Source organism: Leopardus geoffroyi, chromosome C1, assembly GCF_018350155.1.
Source record: "Leopardus geoffroyi isolate Oge1 chromosome C1, O.geoffroyi_Oge1_pat1.0, whole genome shotgun sequence".
NCBI classification, from domain to species: Eukaryota; Metazoa; Chordata; class Mammalia; order Carnivora; family Felidae; genus Leopardus; species Leopardus geoffroyi.
In genome coordinates, this window is record NC_059328.1 from 44434374 (window position 1) to 44461519 (window position 27146).

The 27146-nt window shown below is 50.3% G+C and overlaps 1 protein-coding gene across 1 annotated transcript in view; it reads right to left on the reverse strand.

Moving 5' to 3' along the window:
- Positions 1 to 6232: 6232 nt before the first annotated feature.
- Positions 6233 to 27146, reverse strand: part of DHCR24 (24-dehydrocholesterol reductase) — a 28223-nt gene continuing 7309 nt past the window's right edge. Inside the window, exons 3-9 of the mRNA XM_045477526.1 lie at positions 23012 to 23117; positions 22211 to 22329; positions 20271 to 20534; positions 16341 to 16484; positions 10375 to 10572; positions 9871 to 10049; positions 6233 to 8988 (exon numbers count right to left, since the gene is read on the reverse strand). Of these exons, the coding sequence (XP_045333482.1) occupies positions 8835 to 8988; positions 9871 to 10049; positions 10375 to 10572; positions 16341 to 16484; positions 20271 to 20534; positions 22211 to 22329; positions 23012 to 23117 (1164 nt within the window). The 3' untranslated portion in view covers positions 6233 to 8834. The remainder of the gene's footprint in view (positions 8989 to 9870; positions 10050 to 10374; positions 10573 to 16340; positions 16485 to 20270; positions 20535 to 22210; positions 22330 to 23011; positions 23118 to 27146) is intronic.

The window sequence follows — 27146 nt, forward strand, 5'->3', positions numbered from 1 at the left end:
ATAGTCTCAAAACTATGAAATATTTAGGTATAAATTTGACAAAAAACATACATATGTTTACACTGAAAACTATAAAATACTGCCAAAAGAAATTAAAAGAAGACTTAAATAAAGGAGAGCTATACCATGTTCATGGATCAAAAGACTCAATATTGCTAAGATATCAGTTCCTCCCAAGTTGATCTGTAGATTCAATGCAATATCAATCAAAATCCCGGTAATTGTTTTTAAATTGACAAACTGATCCTAAAATATATGGAAATACAAAAGACATAAAATAGCCAAAACAACTTGGAAAAAGAGGAACAAATCTGGGGGAATAACATTACCTTATTCCATAGTGTGAAATTGGTATCAAGATAGACAGATGAAAGGAACAGAACAGAGAATGTAGAAACAGCCCCACACACCAATGGACAACTGACTTTCAACAAAGGTGCAAAGACAACTCAGTGGAAAAAGAATGATCTCAACAGGTGGTGCTGGAAACTGTTGATTATCAATATGCAAAAAATAAACTGTGATCAATGACTCAAATCATATACAAAAATTAACTCAAAACAAATCAAAACCCTAAATGTGAAACCTCGACTAATGAAACTTCTAGAAGAAAGCATAGGAAGAAAATCTCTGGACTTTGGGTTAGGCAGAAATTTCTTAGATGCAAATTTAACTGTTATTCTATAGAGGATACTTTGGTATGGTATGAATAAATTGTTAAATCATGAAATTGGACTTAAAATTAAAAAATTTTTGTTTTTTCCAAGACACTATTAAGATAATGGAAACACAAGCCATAGGCTGGGAGAAAACATTTGCAAATCATAGATATGATAAAGGACTTATATTCGGAATATATATATATATATTAGTCATTAAGGGAATGCAAATTAAAGCCACAATGAGATACTATTACCCACGTATTTAAAAAGGTAAAATTAAAAAAGACTGACCATACCCAGTGTTGGTGAGGATGTGGGACAACTGGAACTCTCATACACTGCTGGTGGAAAGTGCAAAGTCATACAATGCCTTTGGAAAACAATTTGGCAAAAGCTAACCATACACCTACCATATAATCTAGTCCTGCGTATTTACCCAAGAGAAATGAGACCAAAAGTCCATACAGAGACTGTGACGCTCCTGGCCACTTTATCTGTGGGCGCCCCGAACTGGAAGGAGCCTAAATGTCCATCAAGAGATGAATGAATAAACAACTGTGCTATATCCAAATATCAAGCCTAACCAAATTGTACACTTTAAGTCAATTTCTTGGTTTTGATAATTCTGTGGTTACGTAGATGTTAATGTTAGGGGAAGCTGGGTGAGGGGGACGTGGGAACTCTGAACTATCATTGCAACTTTTCCATAAGTAAAATTAATTCAAAATAAAAAGTTAAAAATATATGCAATTACACTTTTTATTTATTCTTTTTAATTTTTTTTAATGTTTTATTTATTTTTGACAGAGAGAGAGAGAGACAGAGCATGAGCGGGGGAGGGTCAGAGAGAGAGGGAGACACAGAATCCGAAGCAGTCTCCAGGCTCTGAGCCATCAGCACAGAGCCCGACGCGAGGCTCGAACTCACAGACTGAGAGATCATGACCTGGGCCGAAGTCGGATGCTCAACCAACTGAGCCACCCAGGCGCCCCGCGATTACACTTTTTAAAAAAAGATGAATTGGCCTTATAGAATAAGTACTTTTTTTTTCAAGTATATTTGTTGGCTGTGATATTACTGACAGTCGCCGTCAGCATAGAGTAGGTCAGCGATTTTGGAACGCTTGCCCTTTTGTAAGAGAAACCTATGTAACAACTTTAAATCAGGCAGTTCTTTGAAGTACTTTTCCCTTGAAATACCAAGGAACTTCTATGTGTCCCTAAAGTCACATATGCTAAGAAGGGACATCCAGCCATAATGGAGTGAAGGGTTCTCTGGCCACCATGGAAAGCTTTCTTCCATGGAAGGGGAAGTGCCACAAGAATTAACAACCCCCCCCCCCCCCCCACCGGGAGCTGCCCTCAGATTTGACCGATGGAATTGGAATATAAGCACCCAGCTCCCTCACCCCTTGTGGGATCTAACTCTGAGGTGTAGGTTTTTATTCTGGCTGTCAGAGTTTTCCCAGCACAATTCATCTCCAGCTGCCCACAGTGGTAACCTGTTGGCAACGCACATTTTATTGGCTGGCACCTCTTCCACCAACTGGTGTTTTCTTCACCTCCCAAATAAACTACTTACACTGAAATCCTTGCCTCAAGATGTGCTTCTGACCCAGACCAGAACACGCAGAAATATTTTTTCTGGCATCGCATTGTGTCACCTTCCCACACCGCTGGTTTGGGCATCTCAGTTTGAGATTACTGCTTTCTTTCACAACGATAACTCTCTGCCTAGCTTCTTACACACCTCCAAGACAGTCCCTTCCAGCGCAGGCAGGCATGCTTGTAAAGAGTCCTATGGATGTTGAGCTGAAATCCGGCTCCTGTGACCTTTGACTTTTTGCCTGGGCGGGGCTGTAAGAGACCAGGAACGCTGAGGTTTGTTGACTGGGTTCTGCTGAGGCCTCCGGGGACCACTGGGGAAGGAAGGCTGGAGGGCTCCATGAGGGCTGGGCTCTTAGCCCTGCCCTGTTTGAACCAAAGTACAAACTCTGTTTGTTATACGTTGGACTAAAGGCTTTGGAGAAAAGAGTTCCACATCAGGGAAGAGGTTTGCCTAGTTCAGTCTCTTGCAGTCGTCCACGAAAGACTGGGGTGAGTACTCTGGCACCTAAACCTTATAAAAGTCATATCAGCGTCCAGCATCCCCCTGGTTGCTTGGGAGGCTAGCAGTTTCTTCCAGTCCAATATGAGGTCCTGCCAGGTTGTGAGCAACCCTGAGCAGGGCAAAAGCTGCCTTTCATAGGCCATGTCACCAGACCTATGTCTCTGGCACAACCTTGCAACCTGGACCACAGATAACGTAACAATGAGTGGGCATCTCACCTAGGCAGGCCTGTTGCAACTAGGTAGCTGGTCATCTAATACGTCAGCATGATCAAGCACAGCTAGCTTTTAAAAGAGGAAACTGAGTTTCAGAGAAGGAACAAGCTTACCTAGGTTGCACAGCACTTTTGCTTTAGCTAACATAGTTAATAGGATGAGACTTTTCTTGGCTGTGTTAGTTCCTCATCAGTACCTGAGAGTGATGGTTTTGGCCATCATGAACCCTATGCAGTGCCTCGTACTGTGAGCCCACAGTGACCCCAGGCATAGCAGCCAGGCCAGGTGAGAGGCGGCTCTGGGAAGCCCCTTCTGTTCAGAGAGTTCACATCCTGAATCCTTGTAATCGTGGGCTCCTCGCTGCCTACCTTGAGCCTGAGCAAGCCTGGGTCCTGCTGTTGGCCCTGCCGTGGTCCCTAGGCCCTAAAGAGAGTTTCACCTTCTCTAACTTGACCCTCAGAACCCCATCCAGGAGCCCACCAGGAGCCCACCCAGAGTTGCCTCGTTAGGGCAAAAGACCCTCCTCTCACCCAGGAAATTCCAAGGGAATTATGAGCTCAGAGTCAGGAATCAGGATCAAAGGCCAGATATTAGAATAAACGATGTTCCTGGTGCTTTTATCGCTTAGGAAATTACAAGGATTTTTAGGAACCCTGTGCCAAGCACTGGGGACATAGACCAATATATTTTTTTCCTATTACCTCACAGCGCCCCCATTACGAAAATCATTCCCTAGGCCTGCTCCCTAAGGAACCCCATGGGGAGGAGAGGTGATGGACAGGGCAGGATTCAGCTGTTTCTGGGTCCCTTGGGTCAACAATCTTCACACTATCTGACTTCAGCAGTTCCAGCTGCTATGACAGCCTACCATAGCATGGGTGGCTTAAGCAGCAAACATTTATTATCGTTCTGGAGGCCAACAAGTCAAAGATCAAGGTGCTGGCGGATCGGGTATCTGCTAAGAGCCCTCCTCCTGGTTTGCAGATGGACATCTTGTATCCTCAGATGGCAGTGATCAGAAGGAGGGCTAGATCTCTCTCTCTTTTTTTTTTTTTTTAACGTTTTTTTAAATTTTTGAGACAGAGAGAGACAGAGCATGAACAGGGGAGGGGCAGAGAGAGAGGGAGACACAGAATCGGAAGCAGGCTCCAGGCTCCGAGCCATCAGCCCAGAGCCCGATGCGGGGCTCAAACTCACGGACTGCGAGATCGTGACCTGAGCTGAAGTTGGACGCCCAACCGACTGAGCCACCCAGGCGCCCCTCTGAGTCTCTTCTTATAAAGACACTAATCCCATCCTGGGGTTTCCACCCTCATGATCCAATTACTTTCAAAAGGCCCCGCCTCCCAATACCATCACATCAGGGCTTCAACATGCAAATTTTGGGGGGGTGGGGGACACATTCAACCCCTAGCACCATCAAAATACCCCTTCCTAGACCTCAACAAAACCTATTTTCTCAACACAGCTTGTCAGAGCAGTCACTGGCATTAATTAGTCATGCCAGACGAAACCTATAGGCCGTTTAATAACCAAGATAGAACTAGAAGGCATATTTAAAACTTTTGAAATATTTATTTTTGAGAGAGAGGGAGAGACAGAGACAGAGAGACAGTGAAAGTGGGGGAGGGGCAGAGAGAGAGGGAGACACAGAACCTGAAGCAGGCTCTAGGCTCTGAGCTGTCAGCACGGAGCCCGATGTGGGGCTCAAACCCACGAACTGAGCCAAAGTCGGACACTTAACCAGCTGAGCCACCCAGGCACCCCACGAAAGCGTATTTAAAAAATATGTCTACATTTAACTTGCGTAGTCTGATTTTTCTTACGTGAGCCGAGTTTGGAAAACCGATTGCATGAATGTTAGTGCACGGACGCTGCAGGTGTGGGCTGAGGGTCTGTTCAGGCAAGAGGGGCTCCTGGTGGAAGGAACTGCCCTGGAAGGAAGCAGAACGCTCCCTGCCTCCCTTCTCAGCAGACCGAGCGGGAACCCTCACCTCCCGCCCACCCGCTGTGTGTGCGGCTCAGCCACGGGGCCTCATTTCACAGCTTCGAGATCTGTCTCACCTGGCGCTGGCTAAGGCTCTTCCCGGACTTGAGGCTGTGATTAGATGAAGGGGTTGCATCCTTGTTTAATAGCTTCCCCGTGGCCTTCAGGCAAATCACTTGCCCTTTCTTGAGCTTCCCGTTCCTGGCCTGAGCAGGTATAAACGGGCCTGCCCTGGGTCCAGGATTAAGATTAAATACGATACTGTGTGTCGTGTGCTGTTCCAATGCAGGGCGACATTTAAGGCGTGAAATACGAATTCTATTTTAAGGAGCACTAAAGATTTCTCCTCCTTTAAAGAGAATTCACAAAATCCAGGTTTGTGAGACGCTGAACTGGAAAAGATTTCCGAAGCGTTCTTCCCAAAGAACCTCAGGATGGGACCTTTCGTACCACACGTATTTTAGGAAGACGTCCATCGTGTATATCCACGTGTTTGCCTAAAACATTATTGTCCTAAACGCAGCTCTTACATCTCTGCTCATTTTGGCCTGACAGCCAACTAGGGTGAATCGAAGAGCTCTAGCAAACAGTCCCACGTGCACAGTGACTCCGCCACAATGTCCGTTATTTCCGGCGCCCGCAACAGGCGGCGGGCAGTTCCGCACACGGCTACTCAGGGATTCGGGCTCCTTCCTGCTTGTGAGTCAGCCACAGCCTATGTGCTGGCTGTCGCTGGAATCCAGCTCATGGAAGGGGAACGTGCCAGAACCTCACGTGGGAGGTCTCTCCCACTTCTCTTCGCGTCCCGATGAGCCCAGACATGAGGACACATCTGAGGGCCAGGGAGGCTGGGGAACGCAGCTCCAGCAGCTGGAAGGAAGGGGTTCCAGTGACCAAGCCAGCACTGTAGCCCAGAGCTCCCGACAACCATGTCTGACAAACAGTCCCCTCCCTGATCTGAGCTACCATCCCTGCTCACCTGGGCCCTTCTTGCTGGTCTCCTGGTTTCCACCCTCCCCGCTGTGGTCAGAGGGATCCTACTGAAACCTATGCCAGGTCACGTTGTGACCGATGCCAAACTCGAAAACGGGTTGGAAAATCGCCCGAGCCAAACTTGGCACCACCACCCCCGCCCCCCGACATTGTCTTTCAGCCCTCATCCCCGGGTATGCAGGTCCAGAGAGGGAAATTGCCCCGGCACTTGAGCCCCAGCCTGACTCCACGTTGTGGTCCCCAAAGCAAGAAACGACAAAGGCTAATTTCCAGGTAACGCTTTTATTTTTACAGCAGCAGCAGCAGCAGAGCCACACAGCCACGGGGATGGGAAGTGTTCTAGACAGTGGGCACAGCGCCTGCAGCCAAGAGCCTGTTGGGGGACACCCGCGCCTTTCCCCTTGGTCCCCGTGATCACCGGACAAACAATAACCACACACCATGCACTGCCACGCGCATCCCCACCCCCTCCCTTCCCTTCCAGCAATATCTGATCTATGCATCCTTCCGGCCAAAAAACTCGGGGCTCTGGAGGGGAGAGGCCTATTCCTTCACTTTCCACACCCACCGCACCCCAAACCACCACACGGAGGGACAGTGATGGGACTGGCTGCAGGAAAGTGCCGGTAGCTAGGCTCGCCATGCTTGGAAGTCTACCCCTTTCCGGGCAAGAGATCACTGGAGCAAAACATTAACCTGAGGCTGGCGTGATCCCAAGACCTTCCCCTCCAAGCTCCAGTTTCCAGGGGAGGTCTGCGAAGGGCAGGATTTTGGTTATCCTAGGACTATCTATCATCTAGCATGATAGAGGCTGCTGGCATCTCTGGCCACAGTCCCAGCGGCTTAAGGACGGAGACCCCTCTGGTGAAAGGACAGAGCCTTATTTGATGGGTTACTCTGCTCGGGCAAACCATTCCTCTACAGGAAGTAGGATCATCAGCTTAGCACCGAGTGGGAAGCACAGGGGCCCACATGAGAGCTAAAGCCAGAATTCACATGCTTTGCAGACAAGCTGGAGAATGAGGTTTCTTATTTTGTTTTCACGTTCTGCCCCCCCACCCCCCCCACCCCCCCTGCCCATGGGGCCAAATGGGTAAGGGGGGTTCCCTTGCCTTCTGAGTGCCATGAACGCACCCGGCACTCACAGGACCACGCTAAGACACTTTGCAGTGCGTTGAGACTGGTTCCATCAGGATTCTGGCAACTTACAGAGACGGGACAGACACTTCCCTGCAAGCCACAGGTGCGCCTCTCTGAAAGCGACATGACAGCTGGTCTCGGACCCAAGGAAGGACCTTGAGACACAGCCCAAGCGTTCACTTGGAGGATTTATTTCTCACCTGACCTTCCGGGGGCGCTGCAAGCACACTGTCTAAGACAGGCATGTGCTCCCACAGCAGGAGGGCCCGGGGAGGTCTCGGCTGTACCGACAGGGTAGAATGAGGGGCCACAGCTCAGAGGCCTAAATGACCTGCCCACGGTCGCATGGCTTGCTGACAAGGGAGCAGGGACTTAAAGCCAGCCCCTGCCTCTCGGGCAGTGCTCTCTCTCAGAATGTCACCGCCTGGCACAGTTGGCTTAATCCCAGCTCCCCACAAGACACACTTCCTTCTCAGGTTCTGGGTCCTCAGCTGAGGCCGGGCGGTTCTTCAGATGGAGTTGCATAAACAATCAAACTTTAACGAGTTGGGAAGGCCCTGGGGAGGCTCCCTTCCTTCTGGAAGGGAAACGGAGCTGATTTTCTCTGAGCTTAGGATTTGTAAGGCACTGAAATGAACTACAGCTGTGGGTGGGGGAGAATGAAGGGGGATGAGTAGTTGGAGAAATCAAGTTGATGGTCTTTCCTTCCGGCCCCACAGCGAGAATCCTCACCAAGTCTCCATTTTCCTGCTTGGTGTGGTCCACCCCTGACCCCCCACCGCATGCCGCAGAGCAGCATGGATGCACCCCCACCGTGACTAGGCACGCTCTGGGGACCAGATGAGGCATGGAGGGTTGAGGAGCCAAGGATGGGCCCAGGATCTCCGGACCCAGTTCAGAGCAGGAGCCACTCGCTCCACCTGGGCTAGGGCAGGAGTCCGTGCTGTCTTCTCTGAGGACAAGGTCCTCTCTGAGACGTGGGGGTGGCTGGGATGGGCCCGCAAGCCTAAGCGGGAAGGGGCAAGGGGCAGGGCATTACTAAGGGCGGCAGAGGGAACTTTGGACTGGGACCTTTGGCACAGCACATCTTGGGCCTGCCTGCCCCATCTGTTGCCCTCCCAAGAGCCCAGGGGGAGAGAGGAGCCTTCCTTCTCTCGGCGCGGAGTGCTTCTGGCTGACCGAAGCACCCGCAGTCCAGCTCTGGGGCATCCCTTCAACCCTTCCAGCCAAACCTGCGCCCAGGTGACCTCGCACGGAGCCTTCCCGGACCCAGCGCTGAATCCGGAGCTCGCCAGTCAGATGAGGTGCTGAACGGGAAGCCATAGTAACCGCCGCTACACGTATCCAGCACCTCCGAGGAGACAGGCGCTCGACCTGGATGACTGTGGCCTGCAGGCGGGTGCTGTTGCCCCCTTTCAACGGGCAAAGAGCTAGGTTCAGAGGGGTTGGGTGGAGTCAACGGGTGACTTGCCCGGAGTCACACAGCTAATGAGTGCCGGAACTGGGAACTGGACTCAGGTATGTCTGACTCCGGAGCCCATGTCCTTTGCACTCCACTCGGCCGCCCCTGGGAGCCGCTGGGGTGGTCCGGGTGAGATCTCTGGAGGGGTTTCTTTCTGGAAGGGTGGATCTGGGAGGGCCGGCAAGCTTGCCTGAAGAGAAGATGCCTCCTGCACCTGGGGGACGGGGCCCACCCACACGTCTGTGTCTCTCGGGGCCAGCCCCTGCTCAGTGCCTGGCGGCCTTGCAGATCTTGTCGTACACCTCGGGGAAGGCGTCCTGGCACCCGAGCCGCTCCCGCAGCCTGTGATACAGGGAGCCGTCGAACATCTCCCAGAACTCCTCCCGGCTCATGTAGCAGTCGGCATACAGCATCTGGAACCTGCAGGGCACAGGAGGGGAGGCTGCAGGGAGGGGAAAAGGACCCGCGGGACCCCAGCTGTCCCCCACGCGTCACACGCCTTGTGGCGCGGGAAGTACTCCTGGAGGATCTCTCGTTCAACCCCCCTACCGAGCTGGTGGTGGAGGGCAGCACAGGGACGCTCGCCCCCATTTTGCCGAGGGGGCCACTGGGCTGCCTTCTTTTCATTTTTTTTTTTTATTGACTGCCCATATGTAAAGGGCCATCACCCCCAAAACTTTCCTCATGCCCCTGGGCCGTCCGTCACCCCCACTGACCCAGGCAGAGCTGCTTTCTGTCCCCATGGATTCTGGACTTTTGTGTAAATGCAATCATACAAGTCTCCTTTATCCTGGTTTTTTTTTTTGAGTGTGTGTGTGTGTGTGTGTGTGTGTGTGTGTGTGTGTTTCCCAATCAGCTAATTATTTTGAGACGTGTCCGTGTTCAAGGCATCAAGCGTTTGTTCCAGGCCAGTTTTGGAGCGATGCTGTCCAGGGCCCGGCATGGCTTTCAAGTCATGAACCCCTCCCTCCTCAGCTGTGCTCTTCCGACCCGGAAGACGCTAAAACCACAGCGTCATCTGCTCTGGCGGGGGGAGCAGGGTGATGGTGGGGCTCTGGCCCGAGCAGCTGGGGGACGCTGGTGTGTTCACGGGAGGAGGGGTGGAGGAAGAAGGGCGAGAACCCCTGCAGTCCCACCTCTGTACTTTCGCGAGGTGCTTCCCGAACCAAGGCTGCTGGGGCCTCACGCTCGCTAGGCAGCCAGCCGGTCTGGCCCCGGGACTGATCACCGTGGCCCTTGCTCTACACCCCTGTGGCAGCACTCTGGGGCCGGAGGAAATGCACCACCCTCTGGGCCACTCACCCATGCACGCTTCGGACGAACTTCTCCAACTGCCGCATGCAGGACCTGGCTTCAAAGTGCTTCACCCGCGGCTCCCCATAGGCTCCAATGTCAACATAAAGCTCTGCCTCATCTCCCTTGGGGTGCACCAGGCCCGGCTGGCTGGGCAGGATGAACGGGCACAGCCAGATGGGGTAGACCTGGGTGGACCAGGGAGAGGGGCGTTGGTGCTTTTTCTCCAACAGGTGACAGGCTCACGGCCGGCCCACCCCACCCCACTCCTCCCCAGGGAACCCCCTCTCTGGCTTCACTCCCAATCCCCCAGGCCGCAGCCGAGAGCACCTCCATTTCACCGCATCAGTGGACACAATGTGCTCACAGAAGTGCTCACTAGCAGCCCCCATGCCTTCGCTGAGCCATCAGGGCTCCCCATCAGGGCCATCGCTGAGCAGGCCCGTATTACAGCTGGGAAAACGGAGGCCCAGAGGGCAAGCGTGCCCAGGATCAGTCCCTGCCCCGGCTCACGTGGATATCGTTGTGGAAGGTGTGCACAGCCTGCGACAGGCACTTCATGGGCACCAGCATGTCCTGCACCACGTGGTGCTGCTCGTACAGCTTGCGCAGGGTCTCTCCCTGGGTCAGCTTCAGGAGGGAGATCTTGGGAGGCACCATCCAGCCAAAGAGGTAGCGGAAGATGGGGTTGTTGCCGAAGGGGATGATGTCCTGAAAGACAAAGGCTGGCGATGGAGACGACAGGCCCACGAAGGCTGTGTCTCCATGCGTCAGGGCCAGGTCCTTGGTCCGTGCTCGGGGAAAGCGTGACGGGGCACACTCCTCCAGCAGGAGGGGCACGGTGGTACCCGGGATTTGCCCAATCGGGTCTGGGTTTGATTCTCAGCTCGGACATTTACCCACTGCGACGGCCTGGGGTGGTTACTGAACCTCTCTGAGCGTTGTTTCCTTATCTGTAAAACAGGACTTGAGGGAACAACGAAATACCAACTAGAAGGCACTCAGCCCAGTGCCTGGAGCAAAATAAGGTAGTTATGATTGCTGTTTTTTTGTTGGGGTCAGAGTGGCTGGCACAGAGCAGGCATTTCATAAGTGGTTGAAAAATACATGCTGTTGAACGAGAAGAGTGATATTCAGAGAGCTTAAGCGATTTCCCTGAGGTCGCACAGCCAGGGGCGGCTCTCCCTGGAGTGGGCAAGGTCTGGCTCAGGGTCATCGACAAGCCCACTGGTTCACAGCATCCCCCGAGAGCCTTCTCTGACTCCTATTCAACGTGTTACTGCTCCCCACCCCTCCATGCACAAAAGCAAGTTCTTCGTCACCTTTCAAGGCCAAGCTTGAGAGCTACCTCCGACCCTAGGCAGAACTAGCCACTTCTCTTCTCGTGCCTGTGGCCCTTCACAGCCTACCCCCCCAATTCGACCACACCCTGCGCTGCCCACCAGCTCCTCCAGGGCTCCCACCAGCTGGCAAGCCTGCCCAGCCCCAACAGCGGAGACCTTGGCCCCCAGCTCAGTATCTTCCCCCTCCTCTTGCTCCAAGTCTGTCTTCCCGAGTGTCCTTGTCCACCTGCTACCCCATTCTTGAAGCCAAGGACATTCCTGTCCACGTTCAACAATTAGGAGGTTCCATGCTGGTCGCTGGGGTGATCCCTATCCCTGTCCTCAGGTGATGAAGAGACAAGTCATGGGACTACCGTGTGGGGAGAGCTGGGACTAAAAGACGCAGGGCCCACATCAGCAGAGGGGTCAGTGGTGGCTTCCCAAAGGAAGCAGGGTGCTGAGTTTGGAGACTGAGTGACTCCTCCCTCCTCTCCCCTGGAAGCGGCTCTCCCACTGGCAGCCTGCTCCCATGAGGGAGGGACCCGTCTGCGCTCTGCTCTGCTGTTGGGTCCCGGCACATGACACGGGAGCGCGATGTGCAGCACAGCTTTTATTGTTCCCTCACTTGCTTTCGGAAAAGCCACACACGTCCACAGCAGAAATCCCAGCAGTCCAAAGGTCAAGCCTCCTTTCCCGTAGTCCCTCACCCTGTTTCCCCCCTTAGTCCCGACCCCACTTCCTTCCTCCCCGACCCAGCTTCTTTCCCCTTCCCCAAACGCAACCACCATTAGGAATCAGAGACATCTGATGCACAGACAAGCAGATGGGCTTAAAAAACAACAGCTCACTGGGGAGCCCGGGGGGCTCAGTCAGGCGAAAGGCTGACTGATATCGGCTCAGGTCGTGATCTCAGGGTCGTGGGATCAAGCCCCGAGTTGGGGCTCAGCGCAGAGCCTGCTTGATTCTCTCACTCTGCCCCTCCCCCACTCATTCTCTCCCCCACCTCAAAATAAATAAATAAACAAATAAAGACAGCTCACAGATGGCATCTAACAGCCTCCTGCTCGTCACTGTCTCCTGTGCATCAGCATACAGAGAGCCATCACACATGCTTGGTCGTGGGTGCCCAACACCATACTTACTACAGGGACCCACAAACTCGGGCTCCTGGGATAAATCTGGTCCACAAATAACATTTTACTGGGATACAACCAGGCCCATTCATTTACATATTGTCTATATGGGTAGAGGGAGCCTCTAGAGTGACCTCATGGTCCACAAAACCTAACTATTATCCGGCCGTTCAGAGAGAATGTTTGCGGACCATTGCTCTCCTATATGGACGTTCCTTGATTGATTTCATCCGTTCCCTACTGATGAGCACTTAGATTATTTCCAGACTGTTCCACCGAACGTCCTTTGTATATGTATCTTTGCCCATTTGCACGTTCATTTACCTGTAAGATAAATTCCCAGAAGTGGAAAATTCTGGTTCAAAGAGTATATGCGATTTCAATGGATACTATTTCAAGACTTTGTACCATTTTATACCCTCCCCAACAACACAAGAGAGCGCTGTTTCCCCACACTCAGGCCAAACAGTGTTCTCCCACTTCTGCCTCGCCGTCATCCTGAGGGTGACAGATGAGACTCCTGTAGTTTTGTTCCACCCCGTCTTTAACGACGAGTGGGACCCATCACCTCTCTCACGTTTAAGCGCCTTTTGTATTTTTCCCCTAAAAACAGTCCTTTGTTGCCCACAAGGGTCAGCTAGAACCATTCCTTTCCCCAAATCTCAACCTCAGAAAAGTTCAAGTTTTAAACAGCATGCCCCGTCCCGCCCTTCTCCTTTCCCACCTGTCCGCCCCATCATTCATCTTTTCTGCCTCTGAGTGACCTCAGGTCCCGTGTCCCTGGCTTCACTCCTGGTCCCCTGCTCTTTGCCTGCCCTTGCCTTTTACCTGGGCCCAGCCTGCTACTGGCCTGTTCTGCTCTGCTGGGCCCCACTACAGATCCAGGGGGGCCTGGCCTGAGCCAGGACCCCAAACCTCAAAGGCAGGCCCTGTGGCAATGACGTGCTAAGAAACATGAACAGCCAAGAACCCCATGTAACATTTCCTACTTGTGTTACTTCCCTTTATTAGCCAGCCACTTACACCGGCTGGCAATGAGGACATAAGAGGGAAGGGAAAGGGGGGCTGCTCAGAGTCTTCTTCCTCTTCAGTCCTTCCTTACTTGTTAGTAAGCCGCCCTGGAGTGTTCGTGGAATGTGCATGTCACCGGGAGGGGAGATAAAAATAGCTGAGTTGGTTTTGTGCAGCATTTCTACTGGTCCATTAAGAATTAAATTCATATGCATGAAGAGTTAAACGCTCTTACATTTGTACTTAAAAGGTGAACAGTAAAGTCATTCCAATAATTTAAGTTATTAATTTTTCTTAGAACATTAAATAGCAAATATTTATGAAGAGAGAGACTGTGGGAGAAAAGAAAAGGCTTTATCATTTAGTGCCTTTGATGGTACTTTTCCCCTGCTTTCTGCACTGGGCCCGGCAGATCACGTAGCTGGCCTTGACCCCAGGTATTGCTGATTAACTGAGCTGGGTGACGGAAGGGCTGGCCCAGGTATGACAGGAACGGATTGGGCAGTTCAGCACCCAGGCCAGGTCACGTTTTGTTGATTAAAGGGTGGATTCAGCAAGGAGGAACTAGAGTATAGGGCTGCCTGGAGGAGGAGGAGTTAACCTCAGGGGAGGGGGAAAAGACTTGCAGGTGACATGGTTTATTACCCCTTCTTTCTAGAAGTCCCAGCTTCTGCAATCCCACTGTCGTGGACACTGTGGTGCTCTACCCAGATGCCCTGTGTGCAAATGTCCATTGTAAATCACCCATCATACAAGAGTCTGCCTTTAACTTCAGGCCGGACAACCACTGCTTAACAGCACAAAAATATAAGACGAACCTCATTATGAATTCTAACTCTGTAATCTTAAAAAACCCACAAATTCTGGGGTGCCTGGGTGGCTCAGTCGGTTGAGCATCCGACTTCGGCTCAGGTCATGATCTCGCGGTCTCTGAGTTCGAGCCCCGTGTAGGGCTCTGTGCTGACAGCTCGGAGCCTGGAGCCTGCTTCAGATTCTGTGTCCCCCTCTCTCTCTGCCCCTCCCCCGCTCATGCGCGCTCTCTCTCTCTCTCTCTCTCTCTCTCTGTCAAAAGTAAATAAACATTAAAAAAATTTTTTTTAATAAAAAAAACAACCCACAAATTCTTTGCTACTCTGGTTGAGCGTGGGCTGGACTTGCTCTAACGAACAGCACGGGGTGGGGGGAACTGGCGGAGTGAGGAGACAGGTCATAACAGGCACCGAGGCCCCTGCTGCCTTGTCGTGAGGACACTCGAGCAGCCCACATGGCAAGGAACGGAGGCTTCTTGTCAACAACCGTGCGAGGGAGCCTTCTGGAAAGCAGATCTTCCATCCCTGGGCAAGCCTCTGGATGACGCTTGACTGCAACCCTAAGCCAGAGCCACCCAGATCACTCCCCAATCCCTGACCCTCAGAAAGCTGTGACAGAACCAAAAATGAGAGTCATAATCTGGCAGATGTTTTAATGCTCTAAGTTTGGAGTAGTTGCTAATATACTCGATCTCTTACTGAGTTGCGTTACTTTGGAAGACCTGAGCCTCAGTCTCCCCATCTGTAAAGTGAAAAAGACCAGAGAACTCCCCCTCCCAGGGCTGTGAGGAAGATCAAGATCATGCGAGCACGGGGTCCGGCACAACGGCTAACGCGTGAGGAGCGATTACTGCACGTCACTGCTACCTCTCGGATGCCGTCCCCAGTGTCCTCTGCTGGTCCTCGTTCTCTTGTCTCTTTAATGTCCTTGCTCTTAACAAAGACACTCCCTATGGTGTCTCCCGCATTTGGCAAAACTGCCCGCCAACTGCTGGGCCTTGACACTGTCCGAGGGAGGGCTAACGGAGGTGGGGGAATCCCCGAGGCCCCCAGTCTTGATGACTCTCCATGCCTCACTCCTCCAACTTCTCGCCACGGCCCCATCACATTCGGCCCAAGAGACCTATTAGAACTGACCACCTCCTCCTAGGAGACCACTGGGCTTAATTCCTTTAGGCCTGTCACCCCTGTTTAACCTAGTCACCAGGGGCTTCCAGGTGCCCCGTTACCTGTTACCTGTTACTGCAATGCAACACCTCCTTGTCTCCCAGGCCCTCCCCTGTGCTCTCGTGGTCTGACATCAGCAAAGCTCCCCCGTTCTCAATCTCTTCTCTCAATATTGTCTTCCTCTCCCTGCTCTCAGCTGGAGCCTGGCTGGCCCCTGCAGGCCTCCTTGGCGGTATCATTTCCTCTCCCACGACCATCTGGGGTGGATGGAGGTGAGGGAGGGGGCTCATACTGCTTCCTGCTGCCTCACTGGTGCTTCCCGACCGCCGTTCCTCTCCTCCAAAGGCCCTCAGCAACTTTGGCGGTAGTTGCACAAGATCATGAAGGTTCTAAATGCCACTGAATTCTATACATTAAAATGATTATTTTTAGGTTATATGACTTAGAAAAAAAAGAACCCACGTAGCCCGTTTGAGGACCCACACTCTGGCTCTTCCTCTGCCTGGAACGCTCCCCCGAGCCCTGCCTGGCTTGTCCTCCCCTGCTCGGGTCCCTGAGCACAAGTCACCCCCTGAGAGGCCTTCCCGACACCCCTGTTTCAAATGTCACTGCTCCTCACTCCTCCATGCACAAAAGCAAATTCTCGCTCACCTTTCAAGGCCAAGCTTGACAGCCACCTCTGACCTTAGGCAGAACTAGCTGCTTCCGCTTCCTGTTCCCGCGGCCCTTCACGGTGCCAGAGTCTGTCAGCTTGGCGAGGCTACCGTCCCCCAAGGGCGGAACAGGTGTCTGTTCTGCCAGGTACCTGGCCCCGCGCCCCACTCGGTGGCAGACGCTCGATGCCAGCCTGCTAGTAAGTGAGAGCGGTCTGTTCCCCCGGAGAGGAACGACCGTGTCGCCGTGCAACAGGGTGTCTGGTTCCCTGGGACAAAGCTGCTCTTTCCCCCAGGGAGACAGTGCGGTTGCAATGCTAGCCATCCTGGTTCCCTGCCCGGCCGGCCGGGCAGGCCGGGACTCCTGGGAAATCCGAGCCTCACCTGGAGCTCCCAGAAGATGCTGCGGGTGTGGCGGTGGTAGTAGTGTCTCAAGGGAATGTACTCCAGGCCCTCCTCGTTTGCCTTCAGGTAGTTCTCCACGTGCTTGAAGAACCAGGGCTTGTAGTAACTGCCAATGCTATTCAGCTGCAATGACAGAGGGCATCGTGTCAGCTACAGACGGGGACCGAACGCCACCAAGGGTGTGATGGTGATACCCGGCTTCGGTTCCGCACCCCTGGCCTTTTCACAGCTTTCATGTCTATTACCACCCTCGAGACTCCTGAAAACCCAGCGAGGCTGAGCGCAGCAGGTATCCTGTTAGCGGAGCGTGGTCACGCGGTGCGCCCAGGGCCTGACAGCCAGTTCCCGACAGCCTAGAGGGTTCAGCCACCCCTCCCCGCACCGGCTGCTGCCCCTCCTCGCTGGGAAAACGAAAGGGCAAACGTTGAACAACGCACAGCTCCAGGCAGGGAGCACTCTTCCCTCCCGCCAGGCTGACCCCTCGTCACCGGGTCCCGCGACCGACGGCACTAACTGACCGTGGCACTTTCCCTGCCGCCTACAGCGGGCCTCACGACCCTCTGGGCGCTGCGCTCCCCCAGGCAGCCCCCATAGGTGAAGGACCTCAAGCTTCCCTGGCACCGGGTCCCGTGGCCCTCAATGCCTGAATCTCATAGGGAGCCAGTCTGTTTCAGTCCTAAATGCTTCAGGACTTCACAAGCCGTGTGCCCTGGGATGACTTAGACTCCCTGGGCCTCACCCTCTTCACCCAGGAAATGACATCCAGCCAGATGCTTTAGGAGACAGGCAGGCTGGCGGCCCGGAAGGAGTGCCGGCTCCCGACCTGGGGCCAGACCCTGGCCCAGCCACCCGCCGTCTGACCTTGGGCACCCTCTCAGCCTATTTCTTCACATGTAAAATGGCAGTAAAAATATAAACTCTGTGGCAGTTTTTCCGTGCTTCTTAGGAATCACACACACACACACACTACCCTCGGGCCCCGGGTCAGACCACCTTCTCTTGGGGGTGGGAGAGGCATCTGAGTTTGATGGGGCGGGTGAGGTGAGATCATACCTGGCTGGGGCACAGCAAAGGGTTAGGAGAAAGCAGAGAGTAGAGGCCAGGCAGGAGGGGCAGGATGTTGCCGGGGACCCTCAGAGAGATAAAGGCAGGAGCAGAGGCAAGACGAGCAAGCCCCATGGTAGCTCGTGGAGGAGAAGAATTATAACAACATGCTCCGGGCAGGTGTCACTGGCACCTGTGTGTTCGTTCTTTATCCCTTCCACAACCTTGCAAGGCAGAGCCGTCCTCGTCTCGGTGATGAGGACACTGAGAGCCATCAAGGTTGAACAGAGCATCTGAGGCCACAGGGCTGGCAAGAGGCAGAGCAAGGACTCAACCCCTTTCCTTGTTGTACAACAAGGCCAAACCTGGGCAGCAGAGAACCTTGAATGGCGGACTCTGGGAGTGTGAGCATTGTTTAAAAAAAAAAAAAAAAAAAAAAAAAAAAAAATCTATTAATATTTTCTCCCAATTCCAAAAGCGACGTAAACGCCTCGTGGACACTGGAAACACTGCAGAAATATGCAACGTGGAAAGAGAAGACCCTTTAGAGCCTCACCCTCCAGAGGAACCTACAAACACCACGGGGTATTCGGTTTTCTTTTCTGCGCATACACACTGATCTGTAAAAATGGGGTCATCCTGTACACTGTTTGCCAATTTGCTTGTTCTCCTTCCAACACACTGGGCGGACGCTGGGCAGGGTTCTTAGCCTCCCCGAGCCTTGCTTTCAGCACTGTATACTTCCTCCAGCAAAATGGAGCCATTACCCGCCCTGGAGTGTTTGGGAGACGAGAAGAGACAACGTGGCAAGTGCCCAGCACGGCGCCCGCGCACAGGGCACAGCGGTCAACGTGAATGATGCTAAATTATAACACTGAACTAGGAGTCAGAGACCTGAATTTAAATTTGCCCCATGCTAGCTGGGTGGACTCAGAGAAGTCTCTTTCCCTCTCTGAGCCTCGTTTCTTTGTTTAGAGAGGGAATTGTACCAGATGATTTGCAGTCCTTTACAATTTTAAAATGTTTTAAGTATACCGGTATAGATCAGGAGGCTGAAGAGTACCTATCCTTCGATGTGCTTTCAGATATTATTCCCTTCACAGACGAAAGATATTCATGGCTACATGAACTGAAATAAGGAAAGACTGGAAGCAACTTATTTCCAACTGTGCGGCGACGGTTTAGTAAATGACAGGGCGTTAGCTCAACACAATGTTCAGCAGTCATGAAATGACCGTTTTGAAGGCAACGTAACCGCGTGGAGAAACGCGTACATCACACTAAACCAGAAAATGCCAGTTTGAACAGGCGATCACAGCTGAGGACAAACAAACTGAAAAACCGGACAAAGAGATGTTCTAACCTCGAACGTGACCCGAAAGCTGCAAAATAAAACGAGATGCTATTTTTAACCCTATCAGATTGGCCAAAATGAAGGCGCGATCCTATCCAGTGCTGGCAAGAAGGTGGGGGAAAGGCACTGTCACACGCCGTCACCAGAAGCGGACAGAAGCACAACTTCTCTGAAGGGCTGTTTGCTTGTAGCTGTCAGTATTTAATATGCTCAAACCCTTAAGTCAGGAATTCCAAATTTTGGACTCAATCCCACAGAACTGCTTGCACAAGAGGCCAAGGAGAGATGGTAGAGAATCTTTGATGCAATCCTATTTGTAAGAGCAAAACACCTGAAGCAGGATAAATGTTCATCGCTGAGCAATGGGCTGGGTCAAATATTTACATGCAATCGTGGGACACCATGGCATGAAAGGAGGGCACGTCCACGTGCACACGCGCACACACCTTGAAGAATGCTCAGGGATGGGGCGCCTGCGTGGCTCAGTCGGTTGAGCGTTGGACTCGTGATTTCGGCTCAGGTCGTGATCTCTTGGTTTGTGAGTTTAAGCCCCGAGTCGGGGTTAGTGCAGAGGATTCTGTCTGCTTAGGATTCTCTCTCTCCCTCTCTCTCTGCCCCTCCCCGTGCACTCTTTCTCTCTCTCTCTCAAAAAAAAAAAAAAAAAAAAAAAAAAAAGAATGCACAGTAGTTGCTCTGGGAGTGAGCCTGGGTAAAGAGACCCATTTTAACTTTTCCTTTTTCTTTATACACTTCAATATTGTTATGGGTAGAATAACATATTCTAGACAGGTTGGGTCTTTTCCTTCCTTTCACTCATTTACACGTTCCAAGTCTCTCAGGAATACAAATCCCGAAAAAGCTGCTATTAAAAATTATACATTAGACGGCTATCAATCCAGATTCCGAGGCATCAAATCCATCCTTCAAATCTCGGTTCTGCATTGGGGGATGCTTACATGACTTCTCAGAGCCTCGGTTTCCTCATGTATATAGTGGGGTTGCAGTGAAGATAAAGGTTACACCTATCAAGAGACACACACGTATCTGGCAGGGGGTCAGGGCAGAGTAAATGGATGCTTCCATCCCTCAGACAGCTCTGACTTTAATTTTTTTTTTTTTTACATTTATTTATTTTTGAGAGACAGAGACAGAATGAGCGGGGGAGGGACAGAGAGCGAGGGAGATCCAGAACGTGAAGCAGGCCCCAGGCTCTGAGCTGTCAGCACAGAGCCCGACACGGGGCTCGAACTCACGAACCGTGAGGTCGTGACCCGAGCCGAAGTCGGACGCTTAACTGACTGAGCCACCCAGGGGCCCCAGACAGCTCTGACTTTAGATCTCAGGGTCCAAACCCCAGGTGGGCTGACCAAGGCCACAGCCTCAAAGAATGTGCTGCCAGGGTCAGGGTAGGGGAACAGGCTCAGCCCCGGCCCACCCAGGCCTTCCTTCTCCCCGGGCCTTGGGCCTTGGTCCTTGGTCCTTGGTCCTTGGCAGCTGACACCCTGGCCTACCTTGCTGGGTTCTGCCTCGTCTGTCATGACCCCTGTCATGATGACGGCCTCATCCAGGGAGTAGAGCAGTCCTTCCACGAAGTGGTTCTCTGGTCGCTGGGACTCACGGGTGAACTTGTCACAGATAGCTTCCAGGCCACGCACTGGCTCAAACCTCAGCTTGACGTACTTCTTGGCGGGGATGATGCGGATCTCGGCGGCCACCAGGAAGCCCAGGGTCCCACAGGACCACGGCACAGCGTAGAACAGGTCTGAGTTTTCCGACTGTGAGTCAGAGTCAACACATGCTGAGAGGCTGAATCCCCAGACCCCGCGCCGTGGCACACAGCCAACAGGGTGCAAAGGACCCAGGGCCTCGGCTAAGTTCCTGCTGTCACTATCTCATCGTGTGAACCCGAGTAAGGGGCCCAGAAACATCAAAATGGGCCATTCCTCAAACCTACAAGGCTTTTGCAGTCCATTAGCTGTGAAATCCAACCTTCTCCTACCCCACCCCCCAGCCCCGCCCTGGCAGCCCAGAGCACTCACATTCCCACTTGAACAGTAAGGAAAGTGAGGCTCTAAGAAGTGGCATGGCTTCCCATGTGACCCGAGGCATCCCACAAGTCAGCACAGGGATGCCAAGGCTCAGGCAGGGTCACCTAAGTCCCGACCCAGCGTTCTTCCCGCAAGACCTCATCTGGTTCTGCAATCCGCTTCTAACCTTATCATTTCTCGTTTCGGTATTTGTCTTGGAGACTTCTCATCTGGTCCTTCGAATTCAGATTCTTTGATTTTAACAAAGCGCTTTTTGAAAACGTCTAGCTTTTGTCTGGCCCTTACCCAAGAGGACAGTCCCGTGTGGTCACTGCTCATGCTGTATGCACTTGGTGCGGGCGGGGTGGGGTGCACTGGGGCAGGGGACTAGAGCGGGGGAGCTCGGCAGCAGGCTGGCAGAAGTCTCTGGAACAGTGGAAGTGGGCCATCTGGGCCCCCACCTCACTACACTGTCAGATAGCAGCTGTAATAACTGGGTATCTGCCAGGTACCCAGCCTCTACATTAGGAGCTCCACATCTGGCACCTACCATCTCCTCCTGATGATGCATTTGTCAGGTGAGGAAAATGGGCCTCAGAGAAGGGGAGCGATTCTCGAATGTTTGTCTCCTTTCTCTGCTGGTAATAAACAGGTTGGAAGGCTGGGCCCAGGCAAGTGTTTCAGAAAACGTGCTGAATTGGTGGGAATCCTTGTCTAAGACCAGTGCTCTCAAGCCTGCCCCGGACTCTCTTCTGTGGGACCACCGACCCTGGTCACTCTCTGAACCATCCTTTAAAGAGTCACTCTGTCCCTACCATCCAGGGGCCCCTTAGATAGGCTCGGCAATCTGAGTTTGTTTAAAGTCTCAATCCTGTCCCGCTCATTAGGGTAAAACACCTTAAATGTTTGCATCCCACTCCGGGCAGAATTATCTTTTATTTTTTCCAAACCACCCCTCTTGCCACTTTTAGTTACACCTCACAGCATATGGCATAGAGCTTTGTGGCTCAGGCCTGACTTCCCTGAGAGAGGCAGAACGGAGTGATAAATTGTTAAGGGCATTGATCTGGGCGCCTGATATTCTGGGTTTGAATCCCAGCTGTGTGGGATTTCCTCGCTGTGTGTCCCAGGAAGGTTTATCAACCTCTTTGTGTTTTAGTTTCCTATCTATAAGATGTGGCTAATAATATTACCTTAGGAAGTTATCGAAGGATTAGATGGCTTAATACATATGAAGCATTTAAAATAGTATTTGAGCACATGTAAGGGGCTATATCAATCAATCTCTGTGATTATTATGAATACAGACCCAGACCGGACAGGTGTGTTTGAAGTGAAGCATCCCCAGGGTCCCTCCCTCCCCAACCCCCGGACCCTTGATGCCCAGGGCAGGCTGGTGGGATGTCCCCCGTCTCTGAACTCACCGGTGTGCATCGCACAAAGCTGCCGTCAGCCAGGACCAGCTCGTAGGCGGTGCAGATGTGTTGGAACAGACCGTACTTGTGCGATGATGACTCAATGCCTGTGCCCATGATCAAGCCCCCTGCAGAGACACGTGTGTTAGCCAGGCAGAGCTGTGGGGTGCAGGTTCAAGGGGGATTGGGTAAAGGGCACTTCATGGGATCTGGGCTTGCTCACAGCACAAGGGAGACGTGACAGGGCTGGCTGCTTGGGATAGATTTCCCATCTCTTTGGATCTGGAGAGGAGAGGGAAGAAGGAGCTAGGACAGGACCTGAGGGCTTTCCCAGCATAGGGGAACGGACGTGAGAGCCTGTCAAAGGCGTTCACACCCTCACCTCTGGCCAGACCCAGCTTAGAAAACCATGTTCATTCATCTTAAGAGGGACCTTGATGAAAAGGGGGGTTGTCTGGGTGGCAGGATGCCGTGCTCTGTGGGAATAGTTACAGGAGCTAAAGGTGTTTGCCCTGGAAAGGAAAAGCTTTGGGGATCATGAATCCTGAGGAAGAAGAGAGAGACTAGACTTATTGTGTTCACTCTACAAGGCAGAACTGGAATAACGGACATGAGTCACAGGGACGCAGATTTGCACCAGAGAGGAGAAGGTGCTGCCTAATAACCTGAGCTGCTCAGAGATGGAAAGGTAGGCAGCGAACGTCCTGCCTTTGGCACTAGGTGGACAGAGATGGTGGCTTCTGTCACGGATGGAATAGTGGCGGCCCCTGAACCAACACGGTGCCTCAGCTCTGACCCTATAGTCCTCACCCACTGTGAGGTCATCCAGCTCAGGCAACACAGGCAGGGTCCAGCCAATGGAGGTCAGCAGGGCAGTCACCTGACCCATGGTCACCAAGGGTTCCACACGGACAATCTGTTGACACAAGAAGAGAGACCCTGGGTCACGAGGAGGCTGCAAGGGCTACTGGGGGCTTCTCCACATAGAAGGTGTCATCCCAAACCTTCTCACACAATCACACAGAATTTCTACATGCTGTTTATGGCCTCTTTCTAGAATATGACACTAGCTTTCGTTACAGTGAATGGGGTTTCTGGTGCTGGGTTTGCTAGTGTTTAATCTCGTCCTTTCAAATATCGTTACACTTAATACTTAGATTTTTTTTCTTTGAGATTATAGAAGTGCTCATTTATTTGAAAGAAACCGCATATATGATAAAGACAAAAATCATCCATCCTACTTCTTCGTGTCATCCTAGCTATCAGTGTTAATACTGGAGTGTATTTACTTTCAGTCTTTTCCCACAGCATGTATGGCTATTTTGCATGTCGTGATACAACGCACACATAACACACAAATTCAGGCACGCATACACATATTTTTCTGCTTTGCTTTTTAAAATTTAACACTATGACCATCATCCCTTGCATTAAATATTCTTGGAAAACACAATTTTTAATAGACACATTAACATGCCAACGTGTACTTCTGCTTCTAGTCCAGATGGAGCAACAGGGACCAGATTTACCCTGCAGCCTGAAAGCAGGAAACAGACAAAATAAGCAAAACGAGAGTTTTCAACATCGTGGACATCGGGCAATGACGTTAATGACCCCTGGGAGGCAGGAAACAAAGGGAGCTCTGTGAACGCCCAGCCTAATTCCCTGGAATCAGGCAGTGCAGGGAAAGGAAAGGCAGCGGAGCCCAGTGAACTCTGTGTTGAGAGCCGCAGAAGACCAAGGTGAATCGAGTTTGCAGGACAGAGCACCGGAGGGGAGAACTGCACAGAGAAAACTTCGAAGAACCGCAAAGGATGCCCACCGAGCGTTTAATGAAGTATGATCAGTGCATACACGTAAGGAAGTTACCTGAGGCTGAGGCTCGGGAAAGAGGCAGCAATGCCAAGGGCTCACCCAGGGAAGGAAGGAATATCTGTTCTCACAAGGCAGACTGGAGAACCTCAGGGTTCATAAGGCAATGGGGAGAGTATGACCTTGCCTCAGCAATGGGGAAGAACTATCCTTAGATTACCCGCTGCTTTGACCCCACCTGAAAAATCAAGACCCAAGAGGATCAAACTATTTCCCAGTAACATAGCTGTGTCCCAGAACAAAGCTCAAGAAGAGTTACAGGAACACAAAAATATTCAGCACCCAACAAGGTAAAATTCACAATGTCTAGAACCCAGTGGAAGTTTACCAGGTATGCAAAGAGGCAGGAGGATTTGACTCATAAAAGGAGGAAAATCAATCAATCTGTTTTGATAAAATAGGCCCAGATTTGGCAGAGATATTAAAATTAGCAAACAAGAACATTAAAATAATTGTTATAAACCAGTAATTATATTATTATATTCCCTATATTCAAAAAATTAAGTAGAGATGTTAAAAAGACAGTAAAAAGATCCGAATCAAACTTCTAGAAATGAAAACAACATCGGAGATGAAAGATACACTGGCTGGGATCAACAGCAAAGTAGACACTGCAGGAAAAAAGAGCAGTGCACTCAAGGACACAGCAATTCGAACTCTCCTAAATGAAACACCCAAAGAAAAATTTTTTTACAATGTTTACAGTGTACCAGTGAGCTGAGCCCTGGAACAACTTTAAGAGGTCTCATAGATGTGTGACAGTCCTCAAAGGAGAGCAGGAGACAGAAAAAAACACTTGAAGAAATAATGACCCCCACATTTTCCAAATTTGGTGAAAATTATAATGGATCCCAAGCACAAGAATTAGGAAAAAAAAACTATACCAAGGGGCATCATAATAAAATTGCTCAAAACTAATGATAAAATCTTAGAAGCAGCCAGAAATAAAAAAGACATGTTCCACGCAGAGGAACAAAGATCAGGATGAGAGGTTGCTTTGTTGGAAACAATGCAGGAAAGAAGACAGTGAAGCATCTTTAACTTACAGCGAAAAAAAAAACCCTATCAGCCTAGAATTGCATACCCAGTGAAAACAAGTTTCAAAAATGAAGGCAACCTAAAATGTGTTAGGATGGATTATCAAAAAACAAAACAAACAAAAACCCGGAAAATAACACGTGATGGTGAAGATGTGGAGAAATTAAAACCCTGGTGTACTGTTGGTGGGAATGTAAAATGGTACAGCTGCTGTGGAAAACAGTATGGCAGGTCCTCAAAAAAGATTAAACATAGAATTACCATACGATCCAGCAATTACTCTTTTGGCTATATACCCGAAAGAATGGAATGTGGGACTTGAAAAGGTATTTGTACATCCACATTCCTAGTGGCATGATTCACAATAGCTAAAACATGGGAACAACCCAATGTCCATCAACAGATTAATGGATAAGCAAAATGTGGTGTTTATATATACACACACACACACACACACACATACACAATGAAATATTGTTCACCCTTTAAAAGGAAGAAAATTCTGCAATATGCTATAAGGTGAATGAACTGTAAGGACATTACGCTAAGCAAAATAGATAGGCACCAAAAAACAAATACTGTATGATTCCACTTATGAGGTACACTGAGTAGCCAAAATCACAAAGATAGAATTTGTTCAGTGTACGCTGAAAAACAGTTAAGATGACTGTGGCGCCTGGTGGGCTCAGTCTGTGGAGCATGTGGCTCTTGATCTCAGGATCGTGAGTTCAAGACCCATATTGGGCATGGAGCCTACTTAAAAAATATGGTTTGGCAACTGGGTGGGTCTGCTGGTTAAGCGTCTGCCTTGATTTCAGCTCAGGGTCGTGAGATCAAGCCCTGCATTGGGCTCCACGTTGGGCATGGAACCTGCTTAAGATTCTCTCTCTCCCTCTCTCTCTCTGCCCCTCTCCCCACCGACAACAAAATAGGTTAAGATGAGAAATTTTATGTTACACGTAGTTCCCCAAAATAAAAAAGAAATGTAAAGGAAATGAAGGCAAAAACAAGAAAAATATTTTCAGACATTACAATAGCTGAAAGCTTCATCACCAGCAAAATCACCATACAAGAAATGTTGAAGGAATTCCTTCAGGCAGAAAGAAAATGAAACCAGATGGAGACACAAGGCAATGAAGAAATGATAACTACATCGGTAAGTATATAAGATTTTTTCTTATTATTTATATTTCTTCAAAAGATAACAGACCTTTAAATAATAGTGGGGTTTACAACATATAAAAGTATGTCAACGATAGCACAAAGGTGGAAAGAAGAGAACCGGAAGTACTTTAATGTTAAGACCCTTACAATATACATGACATAGGATTCTATCATTTGAAGGTAGACTGGGATAAGTAAAGTGCAAACTATAAATCCTAAAACAACCGCCAAGAGAACAAAACATAAAGTTACAGGTAAGCCAACCAAAGAGTTAAAACAGGATTACAAAAATGATTCCATAATCCAAAAGAAGGCAAAAAAAAAAAAAAAAAAAAGAAAAAGAAAAAGGGAACAAAGAACAAAGGGACAAATAGAAGACAAAGAACAAGGTGACAGATTTAAATCAAACCTTATTGATAATGGCATTAAATAAAAATGGCTTTAACGTCTCAATTAAAAGGCAGAGATTGTCAGATCGGATTAAAAAGCAATATCTAACTATATGTTGCCTGTAAGGAACACGCTTTAAATATAAGTGGACACCATGCCACCACTAGTCAAGAGAGAGATGAAATGACTTTATTAATCATATCAGATAAAGTAGATCTCAAAGAAGATAACTAGGAATAAAGTCAGTCATTTCATAATGATAAAGGGATTCATCAAGAGGACATAAATCATTCAATCAAGAGGACATAAAAATCCTAAACATTTATATACCTATTAGCAGAGCTTCAAAATACATGAAGCAAAACCTGATGGAGATCTAAGAGAACTAAATCCACAATCACAGGCAGAGATTTCAATATCTCTCTTTCAATAATTGACAGCACAGAGAGAAAATTTGTAAGAATATAGAAAACTTGGAACA